General features: G+C 43.6%; 3 protein-coding genes and 1 long non-coding RNA gene across 10 annotated transcripts in view; 3 read left to right on the top strand and 1 right to left on the bottom strand.

Moving 5' to 3' along the window:
* The first annotated feature begins 1080 nt into the window (after window positions 1-1080).
* On the top strand, window positions 1081-7121 carry LOC146682340 (contactin-6-like). Of its 2 annotated transcripts, XM_085445438.1 has the most exons (8): window positions 1081-1166; window positions 2769-3047; window positions 3432-3680; window positions 4086-4157; window positions 4895-5002; window positions 5273-5338; window positions 5489-5525; window positions 6970-7121. In XM_085445438.1, the coding sequence occupies exons 1-7, from the start codon at window positions 1106-1108 to the stop codon at window positions 5512-5514; spliced, it is 861 nt and encodes a 286-aa protein (XP_085301564.1). In that variant the 5' UTR covers window positions 1081-1105; the 3' UTR covers window positions 5515-5525; window positions 6970-7121. The 2 variants fall into 2 exon arrangements, with proteins under 2 accessions (XP_085301564.1, XP_085301565.1); XM_085445439.1 differs by lacking the exons at window positions 5489-5525; window positions 6970-7121 and having other exon boundaries at window positions 5206-5333.
* Window positions 7122-8263: 1142 nt separating this feature from the next.
* LOC146682338 (uncharacterized) lies at window positions 8264-14282 on the top strand. 5 transcript variants are annotated; one of them, XM_085445431.1, is made up of 11 exons: window positions 8264-8346; window positions 8562-8840; window positions 10001-10249; window positions 10841-10930; window positions 11125-11220; window positions 12352-12417; window positions 12893-12970; window positions 13077-13127; window positions 13335-13403; window positions 13494-13545; window positions 13662-14282. In XM_085445431.1, exons 1-11 carry the CDS (start codon window positions 8286-8288, stop codon window positions 13795-13797), a joined length of 1227 nt encoding a protein of 408 aa, XP_085301557.1. In that variant the 5' UTR covers window positions 8264-8285; the 3' UTR covers window positions 13798-14282. The 5 variants fall into 5 exon arrangements, with proteins under 5 accessions (XP_085301557.1, XP_085301558.1, XP_085301556.1 ...); XM_085445432.1 differs by having other exon boundaries at window positions 11116-11220; window positions 12893-12961; XM_085445430.1 differs by having other exon boundaries at window positions 11116-11220.
* Window positions 9963-11613, bottom strand: LOC146682339 (uncharacterized). Of its 2 annotated transcripts, none has more exons than XR_014917394.1 (3): window positions 11304-11613; window positions 11107-11188; window positions 9963-10096 (listed from the first exon to the last, which is right to left on the bottom strand). It is a non-coding gene; the product is annotated as an uncharacterized LOC146682339 (long non-coding RNA). The 2 variants fall into 2 exon arrangements; XR_014917393.1 differs by having other exon boundaries at window positions 11107-11185.
* Window positions 14283-17012: 2730 nt separating the features above from the next.
* LOC146682337 (uncharacterized) overlaps window positions 17013-21764 on the top strand; it is a 6259-nt gene continuing 1507 nt past the window's right edge. The window contains exons 1-6 of the mRNA XM_085446405.1: window positions 17013-17405; window positions 18299-18553; window positions 20192-20461; window positions 20615-20683; window positions 21013-21057; window positions 21141-21251. Coding sequence (XP_085302531.1) covers window positions 17342-17405; window positions 18299-18553; window positions 20192-20461; window positions 20615-20683; window positions 21013-21057; window positions 21141-21251 — 814 coding nt within the window. The 5' untranslated portion in view covers window positions 17013-17341. The remainder of the gene's footprint in view (window positions 17406-18298; window positions 18554-20191; window positions 20462-20614; window positions 20684-21012; window positions 21058-21140; window positions 21252-21764) is intronic.

Genomic DNA, 21764 nt, shown 5'->3' with positions numbered 1-21764 from the left:
AAATAAAAGCGTTGTTGGTTAAATCATAAGTGTTTGTTTTTCAGAGGGATTTGGATATATGTAACTATGCAGATCTTCATCTTTGAGGTTAGGCTCCTCCAGACGCTCGCCTGAGGCAGGTGGATCGTGTATCCCTGCTCCTAAAGTTCAGACATCTTTACACTCTGCTCTGTTCTTCAGCACCAGCACTGTAAGCCTCATAAAAGCAGATCATGAGTAAAGTGTAATTAAAAAGAGGGCCAGGTCGCCGCATTACAGCCAGCACGGCTACGTGAATGGCCCTACCGACTGTGACCTACGCCGCCCACAACCCTCCATCGAGATGCCTACGTGAGTGATGTGTTGTTCTGAGGGAGGGGGTGAGCAGGTGCCCCCACCACAGCAGCCCTGAGTCTTGGAACTCATCTTCACACTGCGTCACAACAACAGACATCCACTCAGTTACAGCAGACACAGTAAAGGGACGAGACACACCCTTCAGCCTGCTGTTATGGCCTCTTTACACAGCCTGCACCTGGGGTCTCACCTGGTGTGGTAGAGCCCAGCCTCATGGATCTGGTGCTCTCAGTGAAGAACTGATGAAGAGGATTTTAGCTGCCAGTGCTTCTTCATCAATATCTGAATGAGTGACTGATCAGTGTGGTTTCTGACACACAGCTTTAAAAATACTCACTTCCACTGAACTCAGTGGACTCCGTGTTGTGACGTGTAAATGGCTTCTTGTCATGTTATTAATATCCTTTGGTTTCCATGTGTATTTGTTCTTCCTGCAGCTCAGGTTAAAACCACAAGTTTCCAGCTGATACCACTTTGCCTCCTCTGTGAGTCGTCAGTCCTTACGCTTGTTGATCTGTCTGCAGAGTAAGGCGCTGGTTTTAACGAGTATCTGTTTCCAGTCAGCGACAACATAAAAATGTCCCCATTTAAATGTTAACATTGAAACATGTTCACAGACTATAAAAAGAGCATCTGTTACCTCTTACCCACAAACAAGTTTGTGTTTGTAAAGCTGTGTGGTTACGAGCAGCAGGAGGAAGAACAGGCGTGTTCAGTTCCTGCTCTCAGATCACACAGGAACTGTTCAGACACTTCGCACTGTGTGAGGATGAAGGTGAACATCTTCTGCTGCCTGTTGGCCTGCACTCTGGGCTCTAATGTCGCTGCAGGTGAGACTCTTTCACTCTATTCACATTTACATATTCATAGTTTACATATGAGACTCAGATAATAAAAGCTGTGAAGGTCAGTGTGAGACTGTGTGCTTGGATAAAGGTGTGACCGCAGCTCAAAGTGTGCGACGCGTCACAGTTTTTATCTCACTGACTGTAAATCTGTCATAAAATTATCCCTCAGTTATTTTACAGATGAACAAAATCATTTTGTTCGGACTATAAAACGTTAGAAAAGACTGAGTGCTTCATACGACAGTTCAACCTCCAATCAGGAAATTAGTGTTTCCTGATTGGCGATCAGCAGGTGGTGGTTGTGGCTCGTTGGCCCAGTGTTTTGTGTTTGTGCACTTCTGAATCGTTGCTGTTTTCTTAGAGAGATTTATGAGATTTGTGCTTCCTAGTTTAGTCCTCTGGTGCTTTTGAGTTTGCTGATCAGGTCGTTCACTTCCCTCTGTGCTTCCTGTGGAAGTCAGTCTTGTCTCCATGGTTGTTTTCCTCTCTCTCTTCCTCACCTTCATCCATTTCCTCTCTGTGTTTCTCCTTTTTCTGCTCCGTCCGTTCTGTTTCCGTGTTTCCCCTGAACAAAACCACACAGAGCTACTTCCTGTTTTATTTTGATAGTCCTTGTCTCATGTGCATTGTGTTCACTTTTGCTTGCCCTGTCTCGCTGTGTCTGATTGGTTCCTGCTGTCTTCCCGTGTGTTTCCTTGATCACCCCTGACAGGACAGATGCCTTCCATTAGGCCTCTGTCCTAGTGTCCTCTCTGCCTGAGGACACTCCAGGGCCAAGCACAGCAGTGGGTGAGTTAAACGACGGCGATGGCGAAGCGTGTCAGCCACCTACGACAGGGAGGGAAAGAGATGATGAGCTGCTAGACCTGATCAGAGAGGACACGAGGCAGCAAAGAGAGGCTGAGGAGAGGAGAGCAGGGAGAGGATGGACAGACTGTGTTCACCTCTAGAAAGATTAGTTCCAAAATGAAGAAATTTATTTAGTTGAATATATTTGTGACATTGTTGTGTGTGTTGCATCAGTTTAAAGGTTTTATGTTATTAATAAATTGATTCAAACAAACAGTAATTGTCACTGAGCTCATTTGATTTACAGGCATTTTTAACATGTATGAACACGACGCTAACTTTGAACTATATTACATGGATATTTATTTACTCAGAATGAAGGAAATAACAATAAAACCAGAATATTTGTAATACATCAACAATAATCAGGCCTGGGATCCTCCTGGTTAAACAAACTGGGACACTCAGGTTAACCCTGCAGGGTCTGGTTAAGGAAAAGGTGGAAAACAACATAAACAACTTTAGTAGAAAGTTATTGTTTCATTTATTTTAAGTGAGCAAAGCATTATTCTAATTATCAAGCTTGAGTAAAATAAACTAATATGCTGTGAAAAGTCTTCAAGGTGATTGATTACTCTTCATCTGTGTAACTAAGCGCAAATAATCGTTTTCAGCTTTGAGACATTTTTACAGCCCATCACACACAGATAAGTTAACATGTGTCCACAGCATCTGAAGGTTTATGGATTTCTCAGTCTGAGCTGTAATTCTGAAAAACTCTGTTTGTTTTTGCAGGTTTGACCCATGAAGGAGTTAAGGAGGGGACGCAGATCACTCTGCCCTGTCCTCACTCTGTGGAGGGTGGAGTGAGGTGGAGCAGAGAGAGTGGAGGAAGCAGAGCTGACATACTTACAGCTGAGGGAGACAAAACTACAAAACACATCAATGATCCACGGAAACGATACAGTTCACAGGCTGACGGGGTTCTGATCGTCCTCAGAGCTGCTCCCTCAGACTCTGGCAGATACTTCTGTGACCATGAAGCAGCTGTGGAGCTGACAGTGATCCCATCAGGTAACATCATGTTTTTCTATTTTCTGTTTAAAATCCATCTCTGTTACTGGTGACATGCAAACATATTTTAAACACTTTGTCAGGTTAAATCGAATGTGTCTGTGAAGCATGAACTCCCATCATGCACCTCTCTGCATAACCACAGAGCTTTGACACCAGGAGCATAAATCCTTCATCAGTCTCTGATCGAGTGCAGCTGGATTCAGTCAGACGATGTCAGACTATGAGCAGAGAGCATCCTTCATCATCATCATCATCATCATCATCATCATCCATTTTCTTAACCACTTCTTGTTGCTGTAACTTTAGTGCACAGCTTCCTGTTTAACAGTCTGCACGTTGGAAAGAATCACTTTAATGATAAATGTCATTAATTCTTCACAGGAACAACAATAGTGAGTGTTGCAGAGAGGAGCAGCATCACTCTGAACTGTTCTCATGATGTTGGAGGATCAGCTGTTCCCACGTGGAGACGAGACTCTGGAGAAATAAATGAAGGAAGGATTTCTGTTTCCACGGAGGACACAACATTACGTATAAGAGAAGCTGAGCCTGCTGACTCTGGACTGTACTACTGTGATGGAGAACCAGCTGCTTATCTGAATGTGACCAAAGGACAGAGATCTGACAGAGGTGAGACACACGAACCCAAAACACATTAAACTCCACGTTCAAAGAGCTAAACCTGCGGGGTCTGCAGCCACCAGCACATCACAGTTTACAGCTCAAAGAGGAGGAAGAGCAGAGAGCAGGATGAGTTTAGTTTAGACCCTCGAGTTTGAGCAGTGCTGTCGATGACGTCACTGCGTTTGCTCCTGTATAACACGGCACTTTTAACAAATCCAGTACCCAGTCATCGTTTCCAAATCTCAAGATATTATCAAATGTTTTTGTTTCTTATTTATAGAAATTGTATTTTTTTGAAAACATGCATTTTATTTATTTATGGTATATATTTGGCTAAAATACACATGTGTAATTCTGTCAGTCTTTCTCATTTTCAGTGTATGAAATTAAATTCTCTGTTGTATTCTCAAGATAATAAAACAAGCGCAGCAACAACAACTACAACAGTTACTCATCAGCCTGCAGTGACATCTGCCCCGTCAGGTATGACTCCAACAAAGACATCATTCAGCTTCACAGGTTTAAATAATTCTCAGTCAAACTTACATCAGCTCTGCTGTTTACAGTATAAATGACGTGTGTGTTTGAGGCATGATGCTCTGTAAGACAAGCTCAGCTGTTCTGAATTACATTAAAAAAACACTGTTCAAAAAACTTAAAGGAAGACTTTGAAAACGTGTCTGATCTCAATGGGAAAAACTATTGCTGCATATCTATAATATGAGCGAGGACGTGTTAGCAATGGAAGGATGCCACATCGTTGGATGGACATGAACATTATAGACCTACAGAGGCTAAATTCAAAGACGCCTCGAGACACAGCAAAGCTTCCAGCTGTGGCACGTATTCAATGTGCCACAGCTGGAGAAGCTGGACTACCTGTGCAACCTGTGGAGGGTCCAGTATCACCCAGTGCTACCAGTAGAGACACTGACCTTAGCTGGATGTCAAACTGGTGAAAACACAGACAGAAAAGAAGAGGAGGAAACGATGTCTGAGACTTTCAGCTGTAAAACTGCTCCTGTGTTGGAGGTCGTCTCATTGTTGCTCCTCTAAGTACAGCTGCTGCCTAGCTGTGCATCAACATCTGGCCTGATGCTAGACTCTGAAGTGTTCCTTTAAGTTTTTGGAGCAGTGTTTATGATATTAATAAATAGTATGTAGAGTCGATCATGTTTGTTTAATAATTGTATCAGATAATTATTCTTTTGCTTTTCCAGCCAGCCGTCACCTGTTTGACTTGGGGATCCGAGCCCTTGTGGTCTTCGTCTGCAGCCTTGTTCTCGTCATCATTTACTTTATTTGGAGACAAAAGTCCAAAAGACGAGGTGAGTAAAGTAAAAGGAGGTGCTGTGGTTTAGCTGACTTATGTATTTGTTTAGACGCTTTGTCCTGATCAGTCTCACATCTTTATTTCATGTTCAGCTGAAGTCTGGTTTACTTTCCTGCCTTCACTCTGTCTGCTAACTGCTAACACGTTAGCCACCTGGGCTAGCACGGTTCAGCTAACAGCTCTGAATCTTGTTTCCAGCATGACATCACAACAGGCAGCATGTTTCACTGTCTTTAAGGAGGAGCTGACTCTGATCTGTCTGCAGGGCCTGACAAACAGCTCCACGTCTGTGATGAGACACCAGCTGGAGCAGAACTTCATCTTATAAATGGTGAGAGTGAAGCAGCTGAGCTGATCTAAACTTTCATCCTTTCTTCTGTTACACTCACAGTCTGAGTAACAGATTCCAGGAAGAAATAAACTGGTTAAATTATTCCTGCTGATAGTTAATCGTAATAATTAATTCTGTGTTCTTTCTCAGGAGCAGCGCCTGCATCAACATGCTGACAGCCCTGCAGGTAAATGTGGAGTTATTGGTTTGATGCTGCTGTTCATGAAAACAGACACTGGAGGGTTTATAAATAGTGAAAGATTAAATTGAACAAAACATAAGATCACAAGGAAAAAATGGATTTTATTTTTTTAATATATTCTTTAACACATAGAGAGTGAAGAAGAAACACCCAGTGCATCATGGGAATCCCCGGCAGCCTACGTCTATTGCAGCATAACTAAGGGAGGATTCAGGGTCACCTGGTCCAGCCCTAACTATATGCTTTAGCAAAAAGGAAAGTTTGAAGCATAATCTTGAAAGTAGAGATAGTGTCTGTCTCCTGAATCCAAACTGGAAGCTGGTTCCACAGAAGAGGGGCCTGAAAACTGAAGGCTCTCCCTCCCATTCTACTTTTAAATACTCTAGGAACAACAAGTAGGCCTGCAGAGCGAGAGCCAAGTGCTCTAATAGGCTGATATGGTACTACAAGGTCATTAAGATAAGATGGGGCCTGATTATTTAAGACCTTGTATGTGAGGAGCAGGATTTTGAATTCTGGATTTAACAGGAAGCCAAAACAGGAGAAACTTGCTCTCTTTCTCCTTGTTAATAATCTCTCTTGTTTAACAGCTGTTTCAGTTTTTGAGCAAATCAAATTCAGGACAAACAACACGAGCAGTTATTGATGAGTCTGAGTGCTGCAACCAAGAGAAAACCACTGAACTGTGAAGTCATTTATATGATCCTTACACACTCGTCTCACTTTTGCTTATGAATCACTGACAGTTTAAATCTGTGAATATCTTTGAAAATGTACCAGATGCAACAACGTCTCAGTATTTATGTTTGTGTTTTTATAAACTCCTCTCATCAACTGCAAAGTAAAGAGAGCTTCATGTGGAGCCGAGAAACAAGGAAAGTTTGGACACACTCATCCTTTCATGTTTCTGTGTTTTTGCTACTCTGTACATTGTGGACACAAACTGAAGACATCAGATACACGAAGCAGGATATCTGGAATTATAAAGAAGATCAATCTAAATATGTTTTATATTTTAGATGCTTGAAGTCAGGTTGGTATCATGTCAGTCATCAGTGGGACTCAGTGATGACCCACCTACACCACACGCACCCTTTGCTGCTTCTGCTCTGTCATAAATATAGAAAATGACCTCATTTTATATCCTTTTGCACCATTTCAAAGCCCAGTGTATTCTGCCTGTGCTGACAGAGTGAAACGCTAAAGATATTTATTCTATGGAAAATCTTCATTTTTTTCTTTTGGTGTTTTATTGTTGTGTAAAATTAAAACGCTGAAGCAGCACCTGTGAGCTCGTCAGCAGCGCTCCTCCAGGTAGCAGCTGCTGTCAGCGTGACGATCCGGGGAAGACGTCGTTGGTGAAGCCTTGGCTCTGATGAGTGTTTGCTCGTCTCTTTACTCTAATGTTGTTTCTCCTCCCTCTGTGCAGAGCTTCCCAGGATTCCCCTCCTGCCTGGGATGGTCAATGCCTGAGCATTGATGCTGCATGTCTGCTTCTCCCTGGAGCACAGCTTCTATTTCCACATTTGTATGACGCATGTTTTTAGTGAAGTCACTGTAAATAAATAAAATAAAATAATTTCCCCCAGGGATCAATAAAGTATTCTGATTCTGATAAAGGCTGACTGTGATTCCTCTGACTGTGAGTCCACTTCAGTGTACATGACATTATGATACCAATGATAGCCGACCAGACTGATAAAGCTGCTGATATCATGGAGGAAGGTAGATATGTGATGTGTGGACGGGAAGCAAGGCTGACACTGGAGGTGGAGGCTAGCTGTTCTTCCATGGTGCAGATAGAAATGGAGTAGGGGAAACCTTGAAGGTGGAGCATGTGAACAGTGTTGTGGAGGTCAGACAGGATCATAGCAAGTGGTGATTGGAGCAGACCTCTGGCATCCAGGTGGAGGGAACAGAGGTGACGGAGGTGCTGGGTGGGCTTGGTGTTACAGAGAGAAATGAAACTGTGATTGTGATGAAGGTGCACACAGGTGGGCTACATCTAACACAGAAAGGGGAAAGTGAAAGCTAGGAGACTGTAAGGTGGTGTCAGGGAGGATGTATATATGCAGCATTTAATGGTAGGATGACTTTGAAGAAGAGGAGGTGAGTGAAGGTTGACAGCTAGGTGGTAGCTACAGCAAAGACAAAGGCTGACAGTCACCTTCATGTGACACTGAGAAAAGAGATTGTATCTGAGAGACGAGGAAGGATTATGGACACCCCACACTTCACTCTCTTTCTCCTTTAAGACAACTCTCTTCTTATTGGCTGTCCCTCACAGACAGTCATTTAGTGCATGGGCGGGTCATATTATTAAGTATGTAAACGCAGCTGACCTTTGTATGTACACACAGCCCTCCTTCAGCCATCAGATTAGTGTCAGTGATCCCTGCCTCACTGGCTACATGATTTAAAACAATCCAAAGTTGTTATTTGATTATTATTTGATTATTCGCTGCGTGGTGAAAACTCACTGATGTAACTGATCTGGTTTCTACAGTAAGACAGGAGATCAGATGCCCCCACCACCCCCACCCTGGAACCTTCTACCTCCGCCTACGACGACATCATCTTATATCTGCATCAGTCGATAACACAAAACTGTCACATTCCAAACTATAAAAGGAGCATCTGTATTCATTAACCACAAGAAGTGAGCTGCAGGAGGAAGAACAGACGTGTTCAGTTCCTGTTCTCAGATCACACAGGAACTGTTCAGACACTTCGCACTGTGTGAGGATGAAGGTGAACATCTTCTGCTGCCTGTTGGCCTGCACTCTGGGCTCTAATGTCGCTGCAGGTGAGACTCTTTGAGCTTCTTCTGAGACTCGGATGATGTAGAGCGTCGTTATTCTTCCTGATTTCTATCAAAGTTTAATTTTATGAAACTTGATTTAAAAAATCAAAACATTGAGAAAGTCTCCAGTTATTTACATGAGGATAAACGTGTGATGTTACTGTGTGTCCACAGCATCTGAAGGTTTATGTGATTCTGAAAACTGTTTGTTTTTGCAGGTTTGACCCATGAAGGAGTTAAGGAGGGGACGCAGATCACTCTGCCCTGTCCTCACTCTGTGGAGGGTGGAGTGAGGTGGAGCAGAGAGAGTGGAGGAAGCAGAGCTGACATACTTACAGCTGATGGAGACAAAACTACAAAACACATCGATGATCCACAGAAACGATACAGTTCACAGGCTGACGGGGTTCTGATCGTCCTCAGAGCTGCTCCCTCAGACTCTGGCAGATACTTCTGTGACCATGAAGCAGCTGTGGAGCTGACAGTGATCCCATCAGGTAACATCAAACATTTTAACAGTTGACCTGTTTAAAAATCACGCGTCTTCCATAAAAAAATAATAACTGACTCAAACAAATTCAGTGAGAATGAAAAGCTGCATTTCAGACGTGTTTTCCAGCTTTGTTTTGTCACATGTGCTTCCTGTTACTGTCGATGAGTTTCTATAAAGTAATAACTGTAATGTTCTTCATGTGTAAACCTCACATGCTGCAGTAACCAGTGAGCAGCTGTGAGCAGCTACATAATAATAAAAGTCTTATCTCTGCTCTCTGTAAACTCAAACCAGTGTATCTGAACTTCAGCTGATACGATCACACTGAAGCATTTTTGGGTTTTTGTGCAGTGACCGACTTTATGTTGACGATGTCATTCTGTCTTTGCTTTGACATCAAAAACCTAAAACGCCAACAGAGATAACCGGTATCACCACCGAGTTATCGAGTCAGAGCGCAGACTTCCTGTTTCAAGTGGCGGCTCGGGCCAGCTTCACACAACCTGTAGTAGCTGTGTGCTGCCACCAGGGGGCAGTGCACAGATATACTGTGTGGACTCGTGTCTGTCTGTGCTGTTGTTGCTGCCTGAGCTCCAGTTTGATGGAAACAGATAAATAGAAATGGATGAAGTGAAACAGTGAAAACAATGAACGCTGTCGGCTGCAGCCCTCTCTGTGCTCCCTGTCCTCCTCTTTCGTATTTAGTATTTAGTATTTATTTATTTATTGTCATTGTCAAGAACAATGAGATTGCGTTTGGGGCTTCCATACAACCCAAAAAAAAGAAGAAAATAATAAATACCCCTTAAAACCCAAGTGTACATATTTAACCCAGTGTGACTCCAATGCAATAAGACAATCCTTAGCAATAATGTTCGTAGAAATTCAGACAAAGACCTGAGAAACATGACAAAATACAACAATGCAACCCATTCAATATTATTGTACTGTGAGATATGATATCAGATATGATAGTTATCTATTTAAGAAAGAGGGGGGGGGGGGCAGGAGGGGGAAGAGAATAAAGATATGATGCACCAATGCAGACCAGTTCATTGCTATTAAGAAGTTGGATATGGTTATTTCCTGTTGACGTCCACCTTTAAACCAATCAGCACGTTGGAAAGAATCACTTTAATGATAAATGTCATTAATTCTTCACAGGAACAACAATAGTGAGTGTTGCAGAGAGGAGCAGCATCACTCTGAACTGTTCTCATGATGTTGGAGGATCAGCTGTTCCCACGTGGAGACGAGACTCTGGAGAAATAAATGAAGGAAGGATTTCTGTTTCCACGGAGGACACAACATTACGTATAAGAGAAGCTGAGCCTGCTGACTCTGGACTGTACTACTGTGATGGAGAACCAGCTGCTTATCTGAATGTGACCAAAGGACAGAGATCTGACAGAGGTGAGACACATGAACCCAAAAGTAACACAGAAATGTTTTTGTAGAGTTTCCTCTGTTTTCTGCCGCTCTCTGCAACAGTCGCCGACCACCGGCTATCCCGCCATGTCGCTGCTGCAGTCTCTCATGCTCTACCTCTAGCCCCCTTCATCTGCCCCGCCAGGTCCTCTTATTGACCTACGGTGGCCAAGGGCGAACCCTGATTGGTCACAGTCTTAACTGGCATGCCTGGAAGTCTTCCGGCAACACGTCAACAATATATACAATAAAAGCATGCAATGAAACTGTACGAATAAAACACTGGACATTATTAAAGATTAAAAACGATGAAACACAGCAACTCATGCACAAATGCTTAAAAACACAAAGTTAAAACATGTCAGCTTCACCGCGTGACATTAATCAGCATCAGTCAGACAGCATCCAATCATTGTTCACAAATCACAAGATGTTATGTGAAATTCTTCAGTTCAGTTTTTTACTTTGTTTGTATGTGGAGTTTGTTTTTAACCAACTCGTACATTTAAAGTTCAATCGTTGATTTTTAAGCTGTTATTTTTTATGTATCTATATTTTCTTTTTTCTGTACTTAAGATAATAAGACAACAAAAACAACAACAACACCTACTGCTACAACTCATACAGCATCAGTAACAACTGCATCACCCCCCGATGCTCCATCAGGTATGATTGCATCAAAGAATCTAACGAGTGCAGTTGAACAGGTTTAAATGTAAACATGTTCATCTCTTCTGGCCTGTAGCATAAATGACCTTTAGAGTGAGGTCTGATGTGTTTATATATTAAATATTACAGAGAGTCCATGTATGTGATGCATGATCCGTGTTCATCACTCTGACCTTGTCCAGCTTTTCCAGTGCAGAGTTTCCTGATAGGAACTGGTCTTCTTCTTCTCTCCATCTTCATCCTCATCACTGCCTGCTTCATGTGGAGATGCAGGTCCAGCAGACGAGGTGAGTAAAGAGAAACATGACCAGAATCTGTGGTTTACATGACTTATTCATTGGTTTAGACATGTTAGTCGCATCATTCTCACATATCTGCTGTGGTCCAGTTTAGCTTCCTTCACTCGGTTCTTTTGAAACATCTGTTAGTACGATGGTGGCTGTGAGCTGCGGTCTGTCTGTCAGCTCAAATGTCATGCTAACACATCATGCTAACACATCACGCTAACACGTCATGCTAACACATCATGCTAACACATCATATTAACACGTCATGCTAACACGTCATGCTAACACATCACGCTAACACGTCATGCTAACACATCATGCTAACACATCATAATACACGTCATGCTAACACATCATGCTAACACATCATAATAACACGTCATGCTAACACATCATGCTAACACATCATATTAACACGTCATGCTAACACATCATGCTAACACATCATAATGCACGTCATGCTAACACATCATGCTAACACATCATAATACACGTCATGCTAACACATCATGCTAACACATCATAATAACACGTCATGCTAACACATCATGCTAACACATCATAATAACACGTCATGCTAACACATCATGCTAACACATCATGCTAACACATTAGCCACCTGAGCTAATGCAGTTCAGTTAGCTGTGTTTTACTACTGCGTGTTCACCTCTGTGCACAGATTCCATTCGGTGAGTGAAGATGTGAATAAAGTAATAAAATAAAATAAATTAGCGTATGCTGTTAGCAGCTTAGCTAACAATAAAGCTAACACAAGTTCAAAGGTTACAGTTTCTTTTCTACAAATGAATCTTTAATCTTTCATTTTAAATGAGTACACAGCACTTATATAATATTACTGTTAACTCCAAACCTAAAATGATTTTATTCTGCCTCACTGTTGATTTTACATCCTGTGGACTTTATTCTGGTGCAAACAGACACCTTCGAGGTGAGAGCAGGTTGGTCACTGTAAGTATGTGAGGTGAAAGGTCAGCGGTCAGTATTTCCTAAACTCAGTTTAACAGCAAAAGCTTCCTAAGCAGCCACAGTCCAGTTTAGCTTCACTTTCATTATCACAGCTGGACGTCATCTTAAACTTTAAAGGTGGAGCTGACTCTGATCTGTCTGCAGGGACTGACAAACAGCTCCACGTCTATGATGAGATACCAGCTGGAGCAGAACTTCATCGTATAAATGGTGAGAGTGAAGCAGCTGTGACTGAGGCTCATCATCGGAGCTGCTTGTAGTTTGATAGTCTGAATGAATCCAGTGTTTGTTCTCAGGAGCTCGCCTACGACCTGCACACTGCCTGATGGAGCAGCCACTTAAATTATTTCCCCTCCTGTTGTTTCCATCATTAGATGTTATGTAGATAATATTTTAAACTGAAAACTGCACTGAAATCTTGTAGCTGTGTTTCATATTATTATTTTTACTCTATCGTCGTCTTCTAGTTCATTCTGTAATTAAGCCGATTGAAGTTTGGATGTTTGGGTTGGCTGTAGCTCAGGCGGCAGAGCAGGTCCTCTGCTGATTGGGAGGTCGGTGGTTTGATCCCCAAAGTGCTGTATACGAATCGGTCCATTGGATAACTTTCAAATTCTGAACCTCATCAACAGTAAAGCAGGAGAGTGATGTCTGCCAAACTCTTACTGAGACTTGTTGTTGACAGGAGGATCAAACCACAGTGATCCCACATACGACACCATCGCTGAGCTGCCACAGACTGGAAACGACACCAGTAACACCTGTGCTGCACTGAACATTCACAGTCACATGATTTAAGCAAACCTTCTGCTGACACTTCATCTCCTTCCACCTTCATGCTGCATCTAATCAAAATATTTCATTTACAGATTTTCCACATTCCTTGACTGCTTCCACTTTCCATGCTGGAAATAATAAAGGTAACTTTAATTCTTGCTTCTGATTTGGACGGGTACTAAAAGAGCCACACATGAGTTATTTTTGGATAACCCAAAATTATTTTGTGTGATCAAACTTTTGGATCTGGTGTCTTCTAAAGCTGAAAATGTTGATTTGTTGTGTGTAACAGCTTAAAACTGGACTGTTACTTGGATCTGATGAAGACTATTTGATAAACATTTTAACAGGAGGATCAGACCACAGTGATGCCACATACGACACCATCGCTGAGCTGCCACAGACTGGAAACACGACCGGTAACACCTGAGCTGCCATCACTATTTACAGTCCCATCTAAATGAGAGGTTCTGGTGATAAATTTAAATGTTTTTCTTTTCCTCCTGCAGATTCTCCATATTCTGTGATTGGTGCCACGTTTAGTGATGGAAATAAAAAAAGGTCATTTTAACGATCAGCACCTCATTTTACACAAACTCATGGTGAACACGCCAAACCTGCACAGCTGTGTTTGTTACACACAACCCACTCAGACTGATGATGTTTATGATCCACAGGTTCTTCACAGCCCGTCAACAACACGTATGTCTTACTGGAGAAACCCAAGAAGCAGGCCGGACCGGTGTAGCTTCACCTGAATGTCCTGCTGTCAGGAACAGTCTGCACAGCACAGATGTTCACGGGAACATATAACATGTATATGTCGAGATTATTCTGAATTATTGTGAAACTGCAGCTGATGAAATCGACCCAGGAGGCTTTTGTTAGTGTGTCTGTCTTTAAACACTTACGCTAAAAAGCTTAAATAAATTCTGACCCAACTGTGCTGAGGTGCAGAGCTCATGGTCACACCCACCCACTCATCCAGCGCAGGGTGGCTGCGGTGGGGGGTGGAGCCTGAAATCTGTCCTCCGTCCATCGACGTGTTCGAGGTTCATGATTCATCGGTGGAAAATTGACAAAAAGCTAAAAGCTTTGATTCTTACAGTGTGCTGTAGTGTGTGTGTTTGACCTCTGACCTTTCCTCCAGTCAGTAGATTGATCTGAAGGTCAAAGTGATAAAAATCCTTTACAGACATGATTATAAAGACAAAAGCTTGTAAGATAACTATTGTTGGCCTGAGAAAGTTTCTGAGTGCAGTTGATTCACTTCATGAACACATGAATAAAAGCTTTGATTTAAAGCGTTTTGGTATTAATGACGAAACATGTCACACGTCTGCTGCAGTCACATTTAAAACACTGATAATATTCACATTTAGATCAAGTAAACTTGGAAAACAGTAGATTTGTGTTGACTTTGTGTTTGTGTGCAGACGTGTCCGCTGAGCTTCACAGCTTCAGCTGTTGAAAGCACAGACGGCCCATCAGCTGCTCAGCTTCCTTCCTGTGTCACCGTCATCGGTCTGTTAATAACACATGAATGAACCTGGACAAACACACAAGCTATGTTACTCTGATTCAGGGCTTCTGCTGCTCTCGTCTCTTCCAGCTCCCTTACTTGTTTCTTAGTCTTTAGGTTTAGTTAATGTTCCTCGCCTGTGTTCCATGTTACATCCTCCACGCCGTGGAGGTGACAGCGTAGAGGTTTGTAGCTGTAAGATTCAGAATTGTGACCTCAGGACTTCATCTGTTTATAATCATCCAAGCAGACAGTGAGCGCAGCAGACACGTGTCACGTGTACGTGTTTCTGACATTTATCAGCACTGAGCGACGAGCACGCTGAGCTGATGAGAAACATGCTGTGAGCCCACAGAGTGCTCATGTGAGCTGATGACTGCAGTCAGGATGAAGCTGGACGTGTGCTGCTGCCTGTTAGCAGCCGCTGCTCTGGGCTCTAACGTCGCTGCAGGTAAGGAGACTCGTAACTTTAAGAGACGTTCAGCTCAGCGACTCTGGACTGTACTCCTGTGCTGGCGGAGCAGCGGTTAATCTGGATGTGACCAAAGACCCGACTGACACGTCGCAGAAAGGTGCTGTGGCCGCTTTACAGAGCAAACATGATTGGCTGAGGCTTTAATGTCTCTAACAACGACACCTTATTTGAAAAAGTTGCCAAAATATGAATCTAGTTTCATTGTTTTGTCTCCTTTTTTGAAACCAGCAGATGTAAATGAAAGCATGTTTATTCTTTAATAATAGAATAATAGAACCAAGTCCGTCAGAGCTTATATTATATTTTTACATGCTGTGGAGCCATTTCAAGTTGCTATACATCAATACAACCATTATAGCCCAGATTTTAATAATATGTCTGCATTAAGTGCATAGTAATTACATAAATTGCAAAAAAAATTGAAAATCGTTTTTGTTTTTTTAACATATATTTCTAGTGAGAGAAATTTAAGAGGCTTATCCCTCAAAACTGTAAACACAAAAACGTTGCACAAACTAGTTTCCCACCACAGGAAATTTATTTTGAGTGTCTTCATAGTTTTATTTTTGAAATACACCAATTTTTATACACTGCAGGAAAAACGAAAATACATATTATAGTGCAAATTTGCAAAAAAGTAGCATCTGCATCAAAATAAACTATTTCCAGCTGTGCAATATGAGTCCTCAGCATCCCAGAAACCACACAGAAAGTCATGAAGTCAAACATAACTTTTAAAAACACCAGTATAGGCTCATGAGGCCACGATGGTAAAAAACTACATTTCCGCAAAATGATGTCACTTCCGATTTCGGGCAGGTCATGGCGGACGTAGGAAGTGTTACAAACAGCTGATCGGATCGGCAAAGCGTGTTTCTGGAATATTATGTTTTTGTTGCTGCAAGAGCTTTGATGCAGTTTTTGCAAAGCTATATGTGGAAGGAAACCGTGACCGAGGACAAGCTGATGGCATCAGATGTAAGTACAACTCCTCCGGTTTCATATGCAAAAGAATCATATTGCTAGCTTATGTGGTTGCAGTGCTACCGGGATTTTAAAATAGTTACACAAAACAGAGCGTGCTGCTCCGACCATCAGAAACAAGCTGAGCTGTGGCTGAGTCTGAGCAGAGCTCCTGGTTCTTTGGTGCTTTCAGGTGCGTCACGTTGATCTGAGCTGCGTTACTGTGTCTTCTTCCAGGGGCTCATTCTGAGCAGCAGCTGGTTCTGGGTGCTGTCGTCCCCCTCGTCTTCATCACGTGGACATGTAGAAATAAAAGAAAAGGTGAACGAAGGAGACGAATTAGAAAACAGTTCAGTTTGTCACAGAAACCCTGCTGATCCTTCATCGCTGATCATTGATCAGTGAAAGTGTTTGTGCTGAGAGACGCTGAAGACTGAAGCTTCACGTCTCTGTGTGATGAGACACACTTTAAACTGCTGCAGGTCTGAGTGCAGCGAGCTCAGGAAACCAGTTTAAGATGATGGGAGTTTTGAGGCAGGTGTCCTCACAGGGGACAAGTGACCTCAGTGTCATTTTTTCTGTCATCTTACGTTAAAGGAAGGAAATTACCCAGAAAACGTTACAGTGTGAACCTCTGTGAAGTTATTTATCTCCATGTGTGTCACACAGAGCCTAAAGTTGAGTCAATGAAATTCCAGCTTTTCCAGCATTTTTCTCACGTTTCCATGGAAAAAAGAAAAAGACAAAACTGTTGAGTGAACAAAAGCTTGTTTTTCCCTAAAGGTGGATCTCATCAGGACTCGCTCATCGATCATCCTCCGGCTCTGGGAAACACACCTGGTAAAGCCTCAGAGATATTTGAGGATATAATGAAATATTCACGTGTCTGCTGCAGCGCCTCGAGCCAACACGTGTGTTCACTGTGTGATCAAGCTGCACCGACAGCGAGCCTGAGGGGATGTTCCCTGCATTAGTCCGAGTCTGTGATGTTTTAAAGTGATTCCACTCTGCAGGTGATGATAACGTCACAGAGCCACAGGTGTTTTCTAACCTTCATCATGTGACTTTTCTCTAATTGCAGGAAATCCTCAGGATCAAACCTTCCACGCCTCCTGCTGCGAGCATGATGTCATCATGTTTACCTTTTGTTTGACTTTCACACAAACATTCAGAGGAACAAAGGTTAAAATCTCAGCTAGTCCTTCATCCGAGAGCTTCCAGCTGCTCATCAGATCCATGCGACACAGCAGACCTGCAGCGGGAGCACGCCTCTTTATTTTCCAGGCCGCTGACGCTCCCTGAGTCACTGAGGACGAGGAAGGAGAGGAAGAGCGGTGCAGGGACAGACAGGCTCGAGGCGCGTCGGCAGCTCTGCAGCTCCACGTTTGTTCCTGAACATGTTCTCCTGTCACGTTTGGTTCCTGCTCTCAGGTCTGATCGGCTGCACGGGAAACTCCACAGGTACGAAAACCTCCCGTTCTTCTGTCCTCGTCACACTTTCAGGGAACCGCGAGGAAACAATAATACAGTTGTTCTTATTTATGGGTTGCCTTTGTTGGGTTAAAGTTGGACGGTGCACGCCTCAGTTTACTTTTGTACAGTTGTTGTTTCCATTTTTGCAAACTTGATGTAATCAAACATGTTCTAGAAAAACATCTTTTTGTGTCAAATTCCCATAAAAACATTTTGATGGACTGAAATGACTCACATGCTGTTATGAAAGAGTCCATCGGAAGATGATTATTTCTTTATTGGTGCAAAATAAGTTAAAGATGAAAACGTCATAAATCACAGTTCTTTATGCATGTTTACAGTCAGTGCGTGTAGATTTCCTCTGACACACGACATCGTTCACCGCCCTGCTCGACAAAACGCTGTCCAGCAAACATTTTGCAACGTTGTAAATTTAGACGCAGACGTTTCCATGAGATAAAAGAGGAAACAAACTGAAGCCAGAGCATCAGCAGGGTGTGAGTGTCACACAGCTTCATCACATCATCTAAACATAGGAGACGGATCACTAAAGGAGAACCTGCACGAGACTGTATATAAAAGATGACCACCGCAACATTTGAGCCTTTGCCCTGTTTTTACGTTTGACGTTTAAAGTGTCGTGGACGTCGTCATCTTCACGTCTTTCAGGCAGAAGTTACCAAAGCAAACGGCCTCTATGAGAAAGTCTTTTATTAACCTCACAGTAAACCATGTTAAGCGTTAATGCAGCTTAACCAGGTGAGCTCACCTGTGTGCTGCATTGGTTCAGCCACGTTAGAGCTGCAGCTGTATTTAAAGCACATTTGTACTGCTTGAGTTCGACAGTTTCAGATGTGTGACCCCGTCCTCTGCCCCAGCAGCGATCTGGTTTTCGGTCCCTGAGAATCACCACGTCTGTCTGCCGTGCGGCAGCTCTGGCAGCTCAGACGTGATCTGGACTCGGCAGGATCAGGAGGTCCTGGTGACCCGACGGGGCGGCTACAAGACCAACAAGGACTGCCGGCGCTACCGCCTCATGGTTAATGGCGACCTCTGCGTCCAGCATCTGAAGGAGTCGGATCATGGAAGATACCGCTGTAACCAGCAGCTGGTGGCTGAGCTGCAGGTGCTGACAGGTATGCTGGGGGTGGAGCCACCAGGGTGGGTGGGTTGGGGGTGGGAAACAAATAATAAATGCAGGGAAAGACGAGGAACAGGGAAAAGCTTTACGACAGCCTGGCCGCCCTGACTCTGCCACACGCTGTAATCTCCTGGTCATTAATAATCGAACTGAGTTTCCTCTCATGTGATCCTGATCAGGTTCAAATCAGTTTGATGTTTGAAGCCTTGCAGCGACAAAATAATAAATCACCTCAAAACCGTCCAATCAAACGTAACGAGCCTGTTTTCAAATGTAAGGAGCAGAAAGTACGAATATTTGTTTCAACATGTAGCGAATAAAAGTTAAAAGTATAAAAGAAACTACTCGAGTCAAACACAGGAACCTGAAAACTCTACTAGTACAGTAGCAAAGTATTTGTACTTGTTCCCGCTGGAGTAGCAGCCGGCTGGGAGCCAATGACAGAGACAAGTTACACAATACAAATCGCTCCGTCTGCACACAGCAGGCAGATGCATGTGTGGCAAACACTCCTGTGAACTGAGCGCTCACTTCTTCATCAGCTCTGCAGTGCAGAAATGTCTGCTTATCGCTGACGCAGCTTCTCCAAAGTAAGGAACTGAGTATGAAACCTAACGTCTGCACTCACACAGTCACCAGCTCTTCAGGCTGAAGAATCGATGACAGCACGAAGTGCCGTCACACTGATGCAGGCACATTAAAACCACACAGAGGCTCAAAGGAAGCCAGCGGTTTGAAGAAGGACGTGTCGAAATGATCAGTTTTCTATGTAAAAGAGAAGTGGATGGCACGGAGGCACAGAGTGGGAGTGATGTGAAAAGAAACATTTCCACTGTTTAAATTTGTCTCACACACGCCTCCAGAAAGATGACTGGATATTAAAGTGGAAACGATAAAAACAGGAAATGTGTGGCCTAAATATGAAACTGAGCGAGCTTATCTCTGCAGAGCAGCTCGTCATTATCACACCATCTTTTAATAGGTCACTGAGTCTGTTTGCGTGTGATTGCATGCTACAATCGGTGACTGACCACGAGCTTTAGCAACTCTGCGGTGAAGCATTCACACGCCATGGCGTGTGTGAGGAGCTGTGCTGCTCATCCTCAGGTCTGTGAGCTCAACACCTCCAGCATGAGCACAGCTGCAGGGAGGGGGACGAGTCCGCTTTAGTTTGCAGAGGCTGCAACCAGCAGACGCCACAGCAGCGTCCTCTCCAACAAAAGCCTGCACCTCACGCAGAGGGCACCACAGCGACGCACAAGCACCACGACAACGTCACTGCAGAATAAAGTCGACACAGGAAGCACAGATCCAGCAAGAAGCCGTGAACAATATAATCATGGATTGCATTTATATATATAGCGCTTTACTATTCATTCACACACTGGTGGAGGCAGCTACGGTTGTAGCCACAGCTGCCCTGGCAGACTGACAGAAGCCAACACCAGTAGGCGGTAGGTAAAGTGTCTTGCCCAAGGACACAACGACCAGGTTGTGATCCCGGGGATCGAACCGGCAACCTACAGATGCGCTGCCCAACCCCCTGTCCCTACGGCCGCCTGTCAATATCACAGCCACTCAAGTACAGAAGGTCAGCAGTGACAGCGCGAATGTCTCTGCGTCTTCTCCTCAGGTCGGGACTACACGGTGTCCGCGGGCCGGACGCTGCTGCTCCCCTGCAGCGGCTCCTCCAAACCCAAACAGAGGTGGTTCCAGCAGAGGGAGGGCGAGAGGCGGGAGGCCGTCCTCACCAAGTACAGAAACGGTACGGTGAAACCAGAAAGGGGCGGCGGCCGGCTGAGCTTCACCAACGACGCCCTGCAGATCCAGGACCTGCAGCCAGAGGACGCTGGAGAGTACGTCTGCAACGGGCTGCTGCAGGCCAGAGTCACGGTCCTCGCAGGTGGGTCGGTCCAGCCTGGACTCACCTGCTGCTTTCACGTTGTCTGTAGTTTACACGTGTTCATGTTTTGTGTATTTACAGGTTGTTTCATGAGCTTTGTATTCATGTTTGTGTGAACCAGGATTTAAACATAGAAACTGTTTGCATTCCCAGCACACGCAGAGACGAGCAGCCAGCCTCCGTCCACCAGCACACCTCCATCACCTGCAGTGGTGACAGCCGGTAACACCACACACATCATCATACATCCACACTCAAACACGTAACAGCTGTGAAACAGCGCTGCTGTCTGCAATCATACCGTACATGGATTTACCAAACCTGCCCGTGTGCTGCGCTACAAATGGATCTACGTCATACTTCCTTAAATCTGTCTGTGCCTGCAAATGTTGTCTTTATTTAGTTGTGTGAAATATAATTGACCACAATCTTAATCCTCAAATGAGATGTCTTTGTTTATTGGATGCAAACTTTCACATGACCTTTGACATTTAAACGTTGTGAGTGTGCGACCAGTGTGGGTGTGTGCGTCCTCTCGCTCTGTTTATTAGAAGTGGGAGAAATAAAGAAGAAGAGCAACATGAGACCTGAGAACGGTCAGTCCGGTTAGGAATCGCGTTTGTAGTTTTCTGCCAGATGTGTCGCGTGTTCATGAACCAGATGTTGTGTGCGCTCTCAGTTCTGCTGCTGGTTGCTGTCGTCAGCGTGGGGTTGATGATCATCTTCTTAGCTGCTGTCTGTGTGTTGCTGACCAGCATGAAGTGCAGGAGGAGGAAACGCAGAGCTGCAGGTGAACGTTTGGATTTAAGTTCCTGGGTTTGTCAGGGTGCGTGCAGACGGATGCTGCTAGAAGCAACCCTGCCTGAGACTATGACACGCTGCGCCACCTTCTGGCACAGACTGGGATTACACAGAGTGCGAGTGAATTCAGTGAAAGAGTAAATGATTTGAAATGTGATTTAAAAAAAGAAGAAACTATGATTTTGGGGGACATGAGAAAGTTTTTATCATCAAAGGTTTTTTAATGAATTCATTTATTTATGTAGAATATTTGATTAAAAATATTTATATTTGACATCTTCAGATTATTCACCTTCACTGCTTCAGTTTTTCATACTGAACTTTTTTCATGCATCATTATTAGTATTTAATTGTTATTTATTATTCAGTGATGTTTATATTTCAGGCAGTCTGAAGCGTGTTGGCTGATTCATTTATGTTTAAAAGGATTTTATTGACGAGAGAGCTGACCGATTCTTTTTTGCAGCTTCAGATAAACAAAACTTTGTGTTTAAAACATGAA

This window comes from Copadichromis virginalis, linkage group LG22 (genome assembly GCF_057382275.1).
Source record: "Copadichromis virginalis isolate Kocher_CV1m ecotype Utaka linkage group LG22, C_Virginalis_male_GT1.1, whole genome shotgun sequence".
Classification (NCBI taxonomy): domain Eukaryota; kingdom Metazoa; phylum Chordata; class Actinopteri; order Cichliformes; family Cichlidae; genus Copadichromis; species Copadichromis virginalis.
The sequence above is the reverse complement of the archived record's forward strand: the minus strand, read 5'-3'. Positions and strand labels throughout refer to the sequence as shown.

Bases quoted from the DNA above. Each gene is read 5' to 3' on its own strand.
- LOC146682340 (XM_085445438.1), top strand. From the start codon at position 1,106: ATGAAGGTGAACATCTTCTGCTGCCTGTTGGCCTGCACTCTGGGCTCT. The intron at 4,158-4,894 runs GTATGACTCCAA...TTGCTTTTCCAG, and splicing joins AGTGACATCTGCCCCGTCAG to CCAGCCGTCACCTGTTTGAC. The intron at 5,339-5,488 runs GTGAGAGTGAAG...GTTCTTTCTCAG, and splicing joins AGAACTTCATCTTATAAATG to GAGCAGCGCCTGCATCAACA.
- LOC146682338 (XM_085445430.1), top strand. From the start codon at position 8,286: ATGAAGGTGAACATCTTCTGCTGCCTGTTGGCCTGCACTCTGGGCTCT. The intron at 8,347-8,561 runs GTGAGACTCTTT...TTGTTTTTGCAG, and splicing joins GGGCTCTAATGTCGCTGCAG to GTTTGACCCATGAAGGAGTT. The intron at 10,250-10,840 runs GTGAGACACATG...TCTGTACTTAAG, and splicing joins AGGACAGAGATCTGACAGAG to ATAATAAGACAACAAAAACA.